Source organism: Coturnix japonica, chromosome 3 (assembly GCF_001577835.2).
Source record: "Coturnix japonica isolate 7356 chromosome 3, Coturnix japonica 2.1, whole genome shotgun sequence".
NCBI lineage: Eukaryota > Metazoa > Chordata > Aves > Galliformes > Phasianidae > Coturnix > Coturnix japonica.
The window spans coordinates 84,573,219-84,589,670 of NC_029518.1; the positions used below are offsets into that span (position 1 = coordinate 84,573,219).

Consider the following 16,452-nt stretch of genomic DNA (forward strand, 5'->3'; position numbering starts at 1 on the left):
TTATATACATATGCAGAAGTTAAGCAAACACTGATTCTGATAAAGGAAATTCTATTTTCCCTCTTCAGTTTTTAAGACATTTTTTTTTTCTCCTTATCACAGAATCTTAGAATCATAGAATGGCTTGGGCTGGAAGAAACCACAGTATCACGAAGCTCTAACCTCTGCTGCATGCAGGGCCACCAAACTCCAAATCTAATAATAGACCAGGCTGCACAGAGTCCCATCCAGTCTAGCCTTGATCACCTCCAGGGATGGGGCAAGCGTGCATTTGGTGCTATCTTTATGTTTTTTCCTTCCAAATATTTTTACCATGTTTTCCACTTCATATACCTATATAAAGTGCTTTTGTTTGTTCTTTCTGTTTTAATTTTCTCTTTTCTCATATTCCTGTATTTTCTGTTCAGTAGGAAGAAAAACCTAAACTACTTTTTTTTTTCCCCTACTTGAGTATATTTTCCACTGTCTTTTTCATTTACACGTACTTTTCCTCTCAAACTCATATGGTCATTAGTACATGCATTTTAATTTGCCTTTCCCTTATCCTCAATCAATAAAAGTAACAGTAATACAGTTACTACTGAGCTCATCACAAATCTTCCAGCTATCTTGGTTGATTTTTCTTTCCTCTAGAGAGTATCTTATTCAGTTAGCTGATCCAACAATCTGCATAAACCTCAACCTTTGCTTTTCTCCTAGATACACAGAAATGCTAAAGCAAGCAAACAAACAAAAAACTTTTGTGCCGTTTGGATACACTGCATTTATCTTCTTAAATGTATTTATGTGCTGAGATGTCAGTTAATATTCACTGGGTTACTGGGTGATCTACAGATGTGCTACATGTTGAATTTTTTCACATCTTCATTCAAAAAGAACTAAATTCATGTAGACACTCATTTTGCAGGTGTTTTTTTAATACAGTTGAGGAAAGACAACAGCATTTTAACTAATAGCAGTTTTAATAGATAGGTGTTCCACAGTGGTAACAGACAAGAAATCCAGTTATTGTGGATATATGTGTGTTTGCTTTTGTAAGATATAAGTTAGCAGGCTGGCTTTTTCTTATTTCTCCTTTGAAGTATAAAATTATTTCCTCCTTCTGTGAATGTGAAGCTCATTAATGGTTTCTTAGAAAATAGAGACTGAAGAACTGTTGATCATTTTCTGATATTTCTTGGGAATTATAATGAAGTTTAAAAACAAAAAAGCTCTCAGTGTTTTTTTAATGGTTCTAGTTTTATGTTTGCTTTGATCATATATATTTCGCTGGATTTTTTTTGTTTGGTTTTGTTTTGTTTTGTTTTGTTTTGTTTTTTAATATAAGTTCTTCCTGAAACTGAAGTTTTTTAAGTTGTGTCCATTAAGCAGAGTAATGCAGAGAACAGTGTATTTGAAATCACAGAATCACAGAATGACCTGGGTTGGAAGGGACCTCAAGGATCATGAAGCTCCAACCCCCCTTCCCCCCGAAGGGTGGCAGGGCCACCCAACTTCCACATTTCCATCCAACCTGGCCCTGAACACCTCCAGGGATGGGGCATCCACAATGTCCCTGGGCAGCCTGTTCCAGGACCTCACCACTCTCCTAGTAAAGAACTTCCTGCTAACATCCAACCTAAATGTTACTTAGTATTAAAGATATGTAACTGAAGTATTATTGTTTAACTTTTTGGAAAGTAATAGGTGACCTTATTCCATATTGATGTATTTTTTCATAAGAATTTACATGAATGAGGAGTTAAATACAATATTAGAATGTAGTAGTAGTTCAGTGAACAATTCCCTCAGAAAGAGGTTCACATTCCCTCCAATTCTATTCCAGAGGATATGTTATTGTATTATTTATTGTATTATTCACTTTTGTCTGAGATTGAAAGAGATTCTACAAGCAACCCTTGGGATAGCTTAGCATTCACTTTATGGTTGTTAGTAGTTAAAAAACACCACTTCTTTTTGATGTGAAGAATCAACTTTAAAGATGATTCTGGTCTAATATGGGAAGAGTGATCACAGTATTGTGTGACTAATAAAAATAATAAAACAGTTCCATTTCAGCAAAAAACTTTGAATACATGTCCAAAAGTAAGTCTGCAGCTAATAAAAAATTGTAGTCTGTGTTGGTAGCTAAATACATTCTCAAGAGAATTACATAAAAGATTAAGTGCTACACTAAATCACGGCTATAATGTCTGGCACTACTACCACGTCTTGCAGACACAGATAAGAATACAAGAGTGACAGAGACTTCATACAAATTCTGTAAAATAAGTAAAGGGTATTATCCCCATTTCACAGATGGAAAATTTTGGCAAAAGGAACATGTTCATTGCAAGCAAATCTTTTACTTCAGGTTAGAGAATTTCAGTACCCTTTTTTTAAGTGTAAGAAAGTCAAAAGAAAGTTATGGTTGATTTTTGCATTATGGTTAGTTACTTAAGTATAGTTACTTGAGACCAGTGCTTATGGGCCAAGTTTTGATTTCTGTCAACTAGATGGATCAAGCTAAAAATTTTACTGTTAATAACTGAAAATGACATGTAGTTTGGAGTGAAAACGCACTTGACAAATGGAGTTGCAGTCTTCAGATACAATTCTGCCCTCATTTTCAGCTAAGAGCTTCTAAGAAATTCTGATCTAGTACACAAGATGTGAATGTTTGGCTTGTGGCTAGATGTATAGTTACATGTTTCAATATGAGTCATGTAGGTTTAATATATGGTGTTTGTTGAATGGCCTGTAAAAGCTGAAGACTTTATCCATGACTATGTTTTTATGTTTGACATTGGGGATAATTCCAAAATTCTTCTGTAAATGCTGCTTTAAGGATAAAAGATGATGATTCTGATGGCAATGTTAATAATGATGAATGAAGAACAATTGTGAGCTAAATCCTTTATTTCTCAATGTAATTAGTAAATTATTTAGTAGTTGTACATGTTAATGAATTGCAAGCAGTTTCAAGTCAGCAATCATGAATTTCAGAATGCAAAGGAGAATACCATATTCTTGTTTTTTGTTTTTTGGGTTTTTGTTTGTTTTTTGGGTTTTGTTTGTTTGTTTGTTTGTTTGTTTGTTGTTTTTTTCCCCTCTGGATTATTTCATATTATCATGCTGATAAAAGCACTGCTTATTATAGTTTGTTTTGATTTATCAGTGATACGGTGGCATATTTTGTTAAAATGTTAATGTGTCTTAAAATTTGTTACCAAACCTTTACTATCACTAAAGCTTTTCTGACTAGTATGGTTGCAACATTTTGATGAGAGTTATTGGATTTACACAGTAGCAAAGTGAGAACTGAAAAGACTATTGTATTAATTGTGTTATTTCTTAGAACTTTTTAGAACACTGACCTTGGAGCTCAGTAGAAGAGTATAGTAGAATCAGTCTTGCTCAGTGTATTGATGTATATTAATATTCCTAAACAAATTGATAGCTAAAAACTATTAGTTTCATGTAATAAAAAACTAAGGGGGGGGGGAGTGAAATCTTCATGATACAAAACTGTGAATGTGCCTCTATACTGTTAACTGCTCCCTATCATTTTTTCTACTTTTTTTTTAAAAAGCAGTAGCTACATTTATACACACCACGTATTAAATAAAAATGCATTTTCGGGATCTTTGGACTTGTTTTTTTCATTGTTGATGGTGATGGTGGTGTTGGCTTTGTTTTTCTTTTACAAAATATATCCATAGAACAAATGCTGAGGCTTTCATGTGATTTAATCAACACTTTTTTCAGTCTTTTTTGCCACTGACTTCCAGATGTGTTCTGTAGACTCAGAATATTCACAAGTGTTACGACATTTCTGCCCCTGTGTTACCCTGTATTTTTCTTAAGTGTATCCTTAAATGAAAATGAGAAAAATTTTTAGCAGTGGCTAAATATTCAGGTTGGTAGATCATTCTATGGTCACCTGTCTCAAGGGTAACATGCTCCTCTTAAACACTTCAGGTTTCATTTTCAACATTTAGGTTGTCATTTTAGGTGAGGAACTTCATTCATAATATTCTAATACCACAATATGGCATTATTCCTTCAGAAATGTGCATTTCCCTCAGGAAGTCTGTGCTCCTACTTAATTTTATGTTAAGATTAATCTATCTGAAATTTAAAGAAACATGTTATAATACTGTTAGAGAAAACTTCTGTAACTGATGAAGTTGACATTTAATTCCAGCAGAACATAAATCACTGTCATGAGATAACATGTACAGAAACACCATAAGACAATTAGTGTGACAGAGACCCTTTGTTAACAATGACAAACGTAAGCATACAGAAAGCTATTAGATGTCAGATAAGTCTTTGACTTACTCAGATGTATTTCTTTAGAGTTTTAAGGAACTGAAATTCTAGTATTTCCATGTTTTGACTATCTTTATAAAGTGCTGTCTGGACAATTTCTGGCTGGACTCGTGTTTCTGCTGGCTCAAGTGAAACACATATAGTGACTTTTAAAATGCTAATTTTTTATGGAACCTTACAATGTAGACAGATTCGATGCCTTGGAACACTTGATTTTATGATTTATTTATTTTTTTCCCCTGTGAAATCCACCTTTTCTCTTTAGTTGATGTAGACACAGTATATATGGATCTATTAATTTCATTGTCTGGGATAGAAGCAAGGTTCAGACTATTTGTACTGTACATATTAAGCTTCATTGTGGGCTTTTTTTGCTGATTTGACTTTTTGACATGATTAAGGGATTCAAGAGTGTGGTAGTAATAGGAAGGGAAGCATGTAGAAAATGATACATCCTCATTAAGATAAGCGCTTTTCCTTGTGGTAAGATTTAACCTTTTCAGATATATTAGTTAAAAACATAGATTCTTGATCTTCAATTATTTTCTTTTACAGGTCGTTCATATGGGATGGGTACGTGAGAGACTTGGAGGAACTGATTCATCTCAGCTCTACAAATTTAAGTTTCTAGCACTGAAGGGTTCATCCTTCTACATTTTCAGTACTCCACCGGTAAAAATATATATATATATATATATAGTATGTTTTGCTACAGTTCCATTGTAAATGGAAACCTGTTTGTTATTTTCTGAGTTTACTTCTTGTTACCAGGGGATCTGTCAGCTGATATTTCAAATGTTAAAGCTGCAAACTCCAGTTAATTTTAATAAGCTTTAGCTAATTGACCTCTTACAAGGTCTTCTGAAACTGATACCATGTCTGGATAGCTCAAAGAATTCCCAATAGGAAATGTAGTGCTTTTACTTTTTAAAGGTTTTTAATCCACATTTTTCTTTAGCTAGTTACAGTCAACATTTTTTAATTAAACTTTTCTTTAGTTTTTGTAGGTTTAATGAGTTGCTAGTCACTTTTTTACTTAGAAACAATACTTCCATAGTAACAGTAGATGGATCTGGATTTAGTATACAGGCAAGGGATTGACCTGTTACTTTTCACATGGTCTTTTTTAATCTTTTCCTTCCAGAGTGCCATTGCTTTAAACATGTCAAAAGAACAATATGTGAAATTAGAATGCAATTTCAATTAAATAGCTTTATTATATTATTGCTCAGAAGGCGATTCAGTTTCCATTTTCTTCAGCTGATCCAATAAAAATTTTATGGTGCACTACTGTGCTATCTAATTTGCCTTACCTAAGTATGTGCTCTTCAACCTTATAGGCTGAAACTATCAGTAACATTTTCTCTTGACTGAAGTTCTAAATCCAGGGATTTCTATTAACTTCAATCCTCTTTTTCTTTTTAGTGGTCAAGTAATAGTAGGAAGGAATTTTCATTTGATTTCTACAATCCAATTAAAGTACAAAAACCACACAAAACCTTAAACAGATATGAAATGAGAAAATGATAAACAGGGTTTTTCTAGATTTTTTTTTTTTTAATTTTTATTTTTTGGTAACAAAAAGCACATATTGCTTTTTGCTACATATGTAGTGTGCCCCAGCGGTGCAGTGGTAGGAATGCCGCTTTGCAACACCAGAACCCAGGTTCGAATCCCCTGTGGCACAAGTGGTAGAAGTGCTGCTCTGTAGAAGTGCTGCTCTGCAGCACTAAGATCCCTTCCAACCCATGCGAGACTATGATACTATGATACTATGATGAACTGGAGTGTGATTGCTTTTTTTGTGTGTGTGTGTGTAACACTTGATTTTCCCTCTTTCCATCATTTACTGAAGTATCTTTACCTATGAGCTTTTTTGATTTTGCTTTACCTTCTACTTCCCCTGATGGGGGCTAATGAGTGATAAGCCGAATGGCTCAATCCTTTAATGTGTGGTGGGATGGACCCTGGCTGAAGGGAACCTGCTCTGCCAAACCCCATGTTGAATTCCCACAACCCCCAAGAAGCTGCCAGGCAATACTGCACACAGACACCAGTTCTCTAACACATCCCAGCTTTGTAGCTGGAAACATAGATCTCCAAACAAACCCATGCAGAACTATTTTTAGAGATTTTTAATGGTATTGCTCTTATCCTTTCTTCTATGGAGTTTTGCTTTTTTATTATTATTATGAATGAAAGATTAAATACGGGATTGTTCTGTCACAAAAATAAAATATTTTAACTTGTCTGATCTTTACATGATGAGAGTTTTTGATTATGTTTTATTTCAGAGATGTTGCTCTGATTGTATTGCTATTTGTGTGCTGAATTACTGTAGTGTGTGCAGAGTAGATGATGTGCAAATCATGCAGTTATCTTTAGTTGTAATTTCCTTACTCGTAGCTTTTCAACCGGTTTTTACTTTTTTTCGTCTTGAGTAGAAGATCATGTGTGGAAATACAGCTGCTAACTGTCTTAAGAATTAGAAACATATGGTTATCCCTGCACAAAAATAAAGGGAGGTGTAGACCAAATGTCAATTCTATACTATGAAATGTAATATTCTATTTATAACCTGTTTCAACAGTATCTCAGATGGTTCTTCTAAAAATATGGAAGCATCATAATAAAAATAAATGTCAAGAAAATGTTGCTTATGAGAGAATGTTTTTTATGCACCTCTCAAGTGGATCGTCTAACTGTATTTTAAAAACTTGCAGAGTTAATTTGCAGTTTGCTGCCATCGAAATATGACACACTTCTGAAAACTGCACATGTGAAAAATACCATGGCACAAATAGAAATTATTCTTTTGGAAGTGCTAAAATACAAGCAGTATTTTAATACATTCTAAAAAAACTCTGATGAATTTCTGCCAATTTTCAGATCTTGAAAAGGTTCTAAATTTAAATCCTGGAGGAAACTGAGGCATTTTTCAAAACTGTCACTTAATTATTTTTATTATATTTTTTTAACGTGATTAAAAATTTCCATTAAAATGGATTGAATATCTGATAAATGACTGATTTTTTATGTCTTACTTATGGTTAAGTATTGTGTTTAAAATTCAAGTCATAAAATTCCTTTGGAATCATGTTGCCCTTAATTACAAAACTGATGTTTTCTCTGTGGTTAAATAGCACTGAAATTAGACAACTGGGCAATCACTGAATATCTTGCTTATAGTTTTCAGAAAAACAATAAATGCAAAAATAGCCTGACAGTATCAGATATATACATATATATATATTAAACTAATGTACTGTATTTTATCTGTGTTTCACCTTTGACAAACCTTGTGGAGAATCATTAATAATTTAGCAGCATTTTGTATGTGAGAGAGAATTGCCATGTCATTTCCAAACACTTGTAAATGCACCTTTTATTATAATGCCAAGGTGAAATAACAAGAAACAGGTGGCAATGAGTTGTGGTGCATAGACTTGACTATGGATGCTTCTGGTTAACTTCTAACTTATATTTTTCTTCACTTCGTTGCAAGGATCTGACTGCTATTTGGTGTGTTTTGTAGCATCTAGTTTTAATTTGTTTAGACATCTTTATATACTTGTGTTACAGAGTTCATCTCTTCATGTATTGACTATTTCTTCATGTAAAATCTCTTATATATATATATATATAATCTCTTTAATTCTTAAGAATGTTACTTGACTTTATTAAAGAGGGCAGTGAAATAAACTACCATCAGAAGCACTTCATCTTTTACCTCTACAATTTTGTTACTTCTGGGTGGACTGGATGCTTCTGAAAAATGATACTCTTTTAAATGCAGCCCATTATTTCCCATATGCATAGTATAATCCTTAGTGCTGAAGTATGAATAAATAAGCAAATCTTTTGTGATTGTTTTCATTACATAATTTTTTTAGGTAATATGTGTTCCTTCTGTTTGCTGTTTTCTGCCTGAATGTGGAATATGCACTTATTTTATTTTTTTCTCTATACTATTTTAAATTATAACTGTTTTTGATGAATATATATATATATATATATATATATATACATACATACATCTAAAACTAAGTATATTTGGAATATTTGCTGAGATTACTTGGTTTAACTAATTAAAACGAGAAGATTTGAATACCTTAGTGTAGTTTTTAACTCCATTGTGGTGCTTGTTTAGAAAATGTGAGGTGCTTACAGGCAACTTGCACTGAATACTTAGCTTTTTAGTAACTGTTCTTACTGTGTTATTGTCTTTTGTGTTTAATTCAGTCTCCCCTGGACTTAAAATTTTAACTTCAGGTTCCTGTTTTTGTGTCTTAGTTCATGTTTATTATCTCTCTGGTCCTCTGAGTGTGCTGATTCTTCCCAGATTTTCTTGTTGACTAGGATTATATAATCATTTGTGATCATGTGCAGCCATTGTCAACAACATTTTAAACATAAGCATACTACAGCACTACATACTACAGACTATAGTAATGTGAGCTGCCTTTTTGGGTTCCAGTACCCCTTTGTGTTATGTTTCCATTCCATAAGATTCCTCAACATGTCATTTATGTTCTACTGGTGACCTTGCACACCGTGCTATTCAGACTGTTTAACTTGGCTTTAGTTATGATGGTCTTTCTCTGATGTACATAGAAAAAGAAAATCTTGGCTTATACAGTTGCTGGTTGTGATCTATGATTGCTAGCAGTCTCTGCTGAAAATGTCATAAGAGGTTATGGAGAGTCAAAAGATGAAAGAAGTTCAAATATGTTGAAGAGAAGACTGAAGTATTCAGGAAGAATTCAGTAGCACAGCAGTGTCAACATTTCCCATCATTAGTAGCATAAAAGAATTACAACAATTTAAATTAACCTACAGGAATCAAAACAAACAAAAAAAAAAAAAAAAAAAAAAAAAAGAAGCAAATATGTCATATCTCACCTCTTTATTGTTATAGTACATGTCACTGAATTATGTTTCATAAACAGCAGATCAAATAGCAAACTAGCCACCATTTTAGGTTGTACACCTTATTCTGTAAGAATCATGAAGATCCCCTTTGACGGTCAACAATAATAGTCCAAAGATTCTTCTATTTATCTTAGAATCATAGAATGTCCTGGATTGAAATGGACCTCAGAGATGACCTAGTTCTCTCGTCCCTATGTCACAGGATTGCCAATCAGTACATCAGGCACTTTTTGGTTTTTTTTTGTTTTTTTTTTTATTTTTGTTTTTTTGTTTTTTTTGCCCAGAGTTTGCCCAGCGCCCCACCCAATCTGGCCTCTAATTATTTTATTTTACTTAATGATTTTATATTCACATCAGCTGTCAAACTAAAAAATATTTCCATGTGGTAAGGATCAAGAAAATGCGTATCGTACTTGCTGTAAATGAACATATTTAAAAGCGTGTTTATTTTTGAATTAGCTTTATAATTCCTCAGTTCCAATTGTTTCTAGTCTTCAGTGATTTCTAACTCTTAGCAAAAATCAAAAAGCAAAACTGAAATAAAATATTGAGTGGATGTTATGTGAGATTAATGGAAAAATAAAAATTAGTGATGTATGACTAAAAAATCCTACATCTTATGAAGTGATGAGATGACGTGTATAATATCTAAAAATGCTTTAAATTAATTTTCTAAGACAATTACCATTAGATTTAAATCTTAAAAATTTCCCCTAGGTATTATTGAGTACTTTGAAAGTTCTCATTAAGTAATGGCTTGAGACTGAATAAGAAATTGCTCATTATATTATAGAATGAGAAAATACATAGTGTACTTTTGCATATTTTACAGCATGCATTATATTCAAGTGATACTTCCCACTTGACTACTAAAATATAAAAAGTTTCACGTGGAGAACCCTTAAGTATGAGTCCCTTTATATCCTAAAAATAAGTGGTGGCAGAACTTTCTTTTGTAGAGGTCTTTAGCTCCTTTTGCAGTTCATCTCATCTAAATCCAATCAACTAGAAGTTAAAGTTCTTCTGTAAAACTTTTATAAACTTATTCTTTCAATGACTGAAGTTAAAAAGAAAAAGAAAAATCTGTTCATTAGTCTGATGGACAGAGGCTGTAAGAGCTGGAAGGAGCCTCTGTGTTTGTTTTCTTCTTTCCCAGTAGACAGAAATAAAATGAAATTTTAAGAATCTGATTTTAATTTTCTTAAGATTTCTTTAACAATTAAGTTAGATATCACTGATGTCTAAATTTAGGTGGAATAACTGCCATGTATATAATTCATATAAATTCTGAAACACATACAAAAGTGGACCAATGGTAATGTTCATTAGTTCAAATTAATGTAATATATATATATATATATAAGCATGTAAGATTAGACAGAAAGTAACACCAAGTTTACCTTACTCTTCCAACAGCTCTCAGTGAAATACAGTTTGATAACCAGAAGTCACAACAATTGTCTTCAGTGTTGTGATGTGGATTATCATCATTTTATTACCACTCGAGTTTTGTGAACTTTTGTGGTTTATAGTCCACGAAGATGATGATATCCAACTGAGAGTAAAAATATAAATATAAATCAGTTGCTATGAAACAACAGGAGCAAGGTTCACGTACTATAGCTGAAATTTGTGCTATTATGTATACTGAGAGAAATAATCAGGTAAAGAAATTCACCATTCTTTCCTGGTTAACTTTCATCCATAGAACCCAGATGATATTTAGCCAAATTTTGTTATAGCTAATACTTTGAGAGAGTTGATCTGCTCTCTTTCTTTGGAAGGTGAGGTGGGGGAAACAAGCCAAGCTGCATCTTCCCTGGCATTTTAAGGCATTCAATATGTTATGACAGTCACCAAAACACTTATTTCCATGTGCTAAAAGCTTCAGAGTTCAGTTTACTCAAATTCTTTATAAATCTATACAGATATTCCTATTAATTCACTGAGAGTTAGAATTTGCTCTAAAATATGTAGTCAAAACAACGTGTATTTCCTTGGTATTTTTCATACATAGGTTCTCTTTTCTTTATGCCTTCTAGGCTAGATTCTGCTTTTAATAGAAAACAGATTAGCACAGTACGCCATGATCTAATCTTAAGGAAAAGACTTCACCTATCATTCCAACAGTCAAATTTGAATAGCCTGCCATGTGAACAAGATACAGTAACAAAACCAAAAGAAAACAAAATCCAGTTATTAGTATTTATTTTTATGTGTACTGCTGACAAGCTTTTTAATTTCAAATATTGTAGACATATAAGCCTTTTCAGTTTTTAATATAAATATTAAGATAATGGTGCCAAACTGTATGTCAACTGAAACCTGTATTTAAAAACACATCTTGGTCTGTTGATGCTAAGGTTTTTATTAAATTGAGATATGCAGCTGAATGTCTCTGTGTTTGAGATGGTTCTGTATGTTAGCACAGTGAAAAATAAATATTATTATGTACCTCACTGCAGAGATTACAAAGAGTTTTCCATTATGCTGTAGCAATAACAGAAATCTCTCTAATTATATAATAATTTTTAAATATAGTAAGACTCATATGGATACTGTTTCTGGAAGAAACTGAATGCTATTTGACAGTCTTTTCTAAATGCTAGATGGAGTTAACATTTGCTTATATTTAAAGCATCTGATAGAATAATGACTGGTAAAAGCTATATATTTTCTTCATTTTAAATGATTTTAGAATGAAGAGGAATTTGTTCTTATAATTGTATTTTGATATTATAGGTAAGCACACTAGACTGGGTACGAGCTGAAAAAATGTATAACCTCTGTGAGGTTCTATTTAAAATTCACAAGGTAGGTTTCTGAACAATTACAATTATATTATACAGTAAAAAAAGCTTGCCTCTTCCTGTTTATGTTGAGATCAGTTTAATCTGTTAGGGGTAGCTGACATTCAGGTAGCTTATTTGTTGTAACAAAACCTTTTTGCAATGGCTGTTGCAGTGTAATAGAATCAATAGAATCTGGAAAATGGATTAAAGCTCCAAGTGATCAACTTCCTTAAGTTCTCCCAAACTGAAGAGTAATTTTTTCCATGTGAGCATCAAATATGAAATATTGATCAGACAATCAGCCAATCATAATGAAACTGGATAATGTTATTTTCCGAGTAGCTTAGATTTTTAACTGAATGTATTGCAGAATGTTTTCTTCATGAAGATGCTTTTATTTGAGTAATAAGAAGTATACAATTCTGCCATTCTTATATCATTTATAATTTGATAATATCACGGTTTTTACTGTAAAAGGGACAACGATGTTCTTTTGTGTACCATAAATTTGTTTATTTCTTCCACCATCTAGAGATAATGTCATATTTCTGTTTAGAGCAAACCCTATTGGTCTGTTTAAGTAATTGACTTACAAAAGATATTTTCAAAGTAGTTGCATCAGATAGGTTAATATAGTTCTCTACCAGCTAATCAATAAGAACTTTGCAGGCAAGATAGAGCTAGATAAAAGGTATTCCTAAGAAAGTAAAACCGAAAACTTTCTCAAGGAAGAAAAAAGAAAATCATTCCCCATGAGATTTTGTTTCATTGAAAAATTTCAGACAAGCTGTAGTTCTCACCAGCTGCTGTCTGTCTCTGATGTTCCCCATTTGAGAGTGTACTTACGTTGTAGAGAAGGAATGTTGCCGTGTTACTGGTACAGACTGAACTGCTTACTTAAGGGAGTACTTCTTGTGAAAGCTTTTCTGTCACCACACAGTTAATTGGGTCAGCGTACAGAAGGAAAGACTTGACAGTAACATTCCTCCCTGTACAGCACAAAGGGTGTTGTTACCCATTCCTCTAAGTGACCAAATTGTTTGGATATGGGGTGACGGAGTTTCCATGTCCTGGCTGCTCAAGCTGCTTGTCCCAGACTGACTTTCCACAGCAGTATTATGTTTCCTACATCAATTTTGAGGATTGTAATTTAAAAGTAAATAAATTGTAAACACAATGAAGTTACAAACAATCGAGAAAGATGCACTTGGACAAAAACAAAAAACCAACAAAAAAAACCAAACCAAACCAAAACAAAACAAAAAAAACAACAATAACACACACACACAAAAACAAAAACAAAAAAAAAAATAAAAAAAAAAAAAACAGCTCTCAACCTTGCATTGAGTTGTGTCAGCTCTGTTAACTGGCTGGTAAAAAAGCCTGATGTCAGATGCCAGTATTAGAGCTGTAAGCGAAAATTTGGCAGTTCCATCCCATCAGTGTCTGCTTTTACTCTTGTAAGCCTTCTTTCACTGAGAGAAGGGGTAATTCCATTTTCCGACAGAAGTGAGAATCATAGAATCATAGAATTACCCAGGTTGGAAAAGATCTCGAAGATCATCATGTCCAACCGCAGCCTAACTCTAACAACCCTATGCTAAATCATATCCCTGAGCACCACATCCGAACAGCTCTTAAACACATCTAGAAGATTCTACCACCTCCCTGGGGAGCCTGTTCCAGTACTTAACTACCCCTTCTGTAAAGAAGTGTTTCCTAACGTCCACCCTAAACTTACCTTGGCACAACTTGAGGCCATTTCCCCTTGTCCTGTCACTTGTCACCAGTGAGAAGAGACTTGCCCCACTCTCACTGTAAGCACCTTAAGAGAGAGGGAAGGGTCTTGGCCACTGACTTATCAAGAGTCTGACACTCCTGGAGTTCCAGACAAGAGCTGAGCTCCAGAGCACAGGCGCTCAGCCAGGAGCTCAGTGCCGCTTTTGTGGATGTAGCATTAGGTTAATGGGACCATTACTGATCATGGGTATGTGTGGACTGATCCTGACCGTTGCTGAGACAGCAGCAAAGAGCAGAGAATCTAACCCTGATTTTTAATTCTGTCTTATTAGATTTTCTTAAAATTTGCATTTTTCCAGATAGATAATTTGGGCAACAACTAAACAAATACTCATAACTTTTGAAAAGGTTTTTCACTGCTGTGTGTTTTGCTTTTGCATTTCTCTCCTTGAAATGTTACTACTGATTTGAAAGCCACCCCTTTTTAATATTCTGGTAATTTCAAGGATAGTTTATCCTTAAATCACATTGTGTGATACTTTTTCATTAAGAAAAGGAAATGGGAAGTAAACTACTGGAGATTCAACTCTTTAATGTTCTTGACATTTTAATAAATTAATGCTTAATTGCTAGTCTTCATGAATACATTAACTAAAGTGCAAAAGCTCAAATTCAGCACTTTAACAAATTTTTCTGTTGATTCTTTGACATAAATGATGATGAAGCAAACTGAACAAATCCAAAAAGATGGAAGAAGCCTTAAGAGATTAGAGTTTCTACATTATAGACTGAAAGGTGGATTTTATGTTCTAAAAAATTAGAGATTGGGACTGTGTCTTCAAGGGTTTTCAGGAGCTGGTTAGAACTACTGCAAAGCCATGATGAAGAGTGCTTTTCTATTTTTAAAGGAAGGTACACTTGTTACTAAACTGTAAGCATCTCACCTGTGTTTATTAAGCAACAAGAGTTAAAAATGGAAAATAAGCATCCAATTTGGAAAGGGCATCTTATAACCAAAATTTTGCTGTATTTTTGGATTATGTGTGTATACATACATATAAATACATACTTTAATTCACATAGATATGCAAATATGTGAAATAAAATTCATATACATGAACATTTAATGGTTAGAACCAGGTGACTGAAAGTGTAATCCCATTATCACATGAATTTCCTCCTGAATTTGCTTCCTACTCTGTATTTACTTGGACTATTAATGAAAAACAGTATATAACATTAGATATTTTTGTAAAATTAACCTGTCTTAAAAACATTTGATTTTCTTTTATTGCACACTTCTAAATACAAAAATATAAAACAAAAATATATTAGCCTAACAGCCATGATGAGTAGTACTGAGTGTTGAAGTAGATGTAGTCTTATTACCTGTTACTCCATGGGTACTGAATATGAATTGACATGCTTTACTTTATTCAGTTTCCTTTTTACCAGTGCAAAGGTATCAGAAAGTAGCTTTCAACCACTTATAGACTGTTCCCTCCTATGGTAGCTGTAGGGTCTTTTTTTAGCAACAGTCTCATGTACTCTGGTACAATTATGTATTGCCTCTGAGGTATCCCTTCAAATATCCATAATTTAACAGATTAGTTTAGATATGCCAGCTTAATGTTATTCAGTAACTCACCAGTACAAACAAAATTTTCTGTTCCCATGTGAGTTATTTTAATCCTGTTTATGAATACAAGAGCAGTACACAGGGAAGGTTGTACTGATGAATCATTTGTTTTCTCTACTTTTAATTACTAAAAGTGGATCTTCAGTTCTGTTATGTGAAGTTGGTTGTTTGTGCATCTAGAACAGAAAGATGCAAGACCCTGTACTTTTAAACATTTGTCTTACACATACCAATGTATTTTAGGTGATATTTGGATGCTCAAATCCCAGTTGTCTACTTGTTTTCATGTGCATAGAATTTCCAAGCTCTGGTAGGCTATGATATAGTATTAGAACATTTCAAAAAAGAAGTTTGAAGTCTAAAGAATCTTTGACTGTGAGATTCTAGGACTTAGATACCACTACAGAGCTTCATTCTGATCTTTTCAAAGCCAGCTACGTCCACTCCAGCATTACTGCTTTTACCTCAGATCTGCTTAACCTGAGTCAGCTGTCCCACCTTTGACTCAAAGTGCTAGAGAAATAAAATTCTGATTGAAAGTGATTTTACAGGATGATTCCATTTGTAAATTCTTTCATGGTTTTTGATCTTATTTGCTCCATGTCAGTATAGAGAAGTGGAGGTGGGAAAACGCCCTGATAAATAGAAATAGAAATTAAAATATGCATTTGTGGAACAATTGTCATTTGAAAGTACTCAACTGTAAAAGCTTTTAATTTAGTTTTGCTTTTCTCATCTGAAAAATTTTGAGAAGTTTCATGTGAGATTTTGTTTTCCATTACAAAGATTTCTTTTAAAAGGATATTTGTTATGATGAAAGACTGATGTGTAATTCATCATCTTCTTCATCCTGAAGATGATGGTAGGATCCCATTTCAGTCCACTTGTAGTAGCAGAGCAGCAATGGAAGCTATCAGGGGATATTTGAAAGCTCACATCACTGTTTCCTAAATGAGCCCTTGCGTGCTTGGTAGAGTACTTCATTCCTGGGTGTTTAGGAGATTGAAATCCAGTTGGAATGCAGTGGTTATATTT

At 33.4% G+C, this 16,452-nt stretch overlaps 1 protein-coding gene across 1 annotated transcript in view; it reads left to right on the forward strand.

Annotated features, from left to right (window-relative positions):
• The window catches only part of SNTG2 (syntrophin gamma 2), a 178,578-nt gene that overhangs the window by 132,944 nt on the left and 29,182 nt on the right, over positions 1-16,452 (forward strand). Inside the window, exons 12-13 of the mRNA XM_015859350.2 lie at positions 4,870-4,986; positions 11,989-12,060. Coding sequence (XP_015714836.1) covers positions 4,870-4,986; positions 11,989-12,060 — 189 coding nt within the window. The remainder of the gene's footprint in view (positions 1-4,869; positions 4,987-11,988; positions 12,061-16,452) is intronic.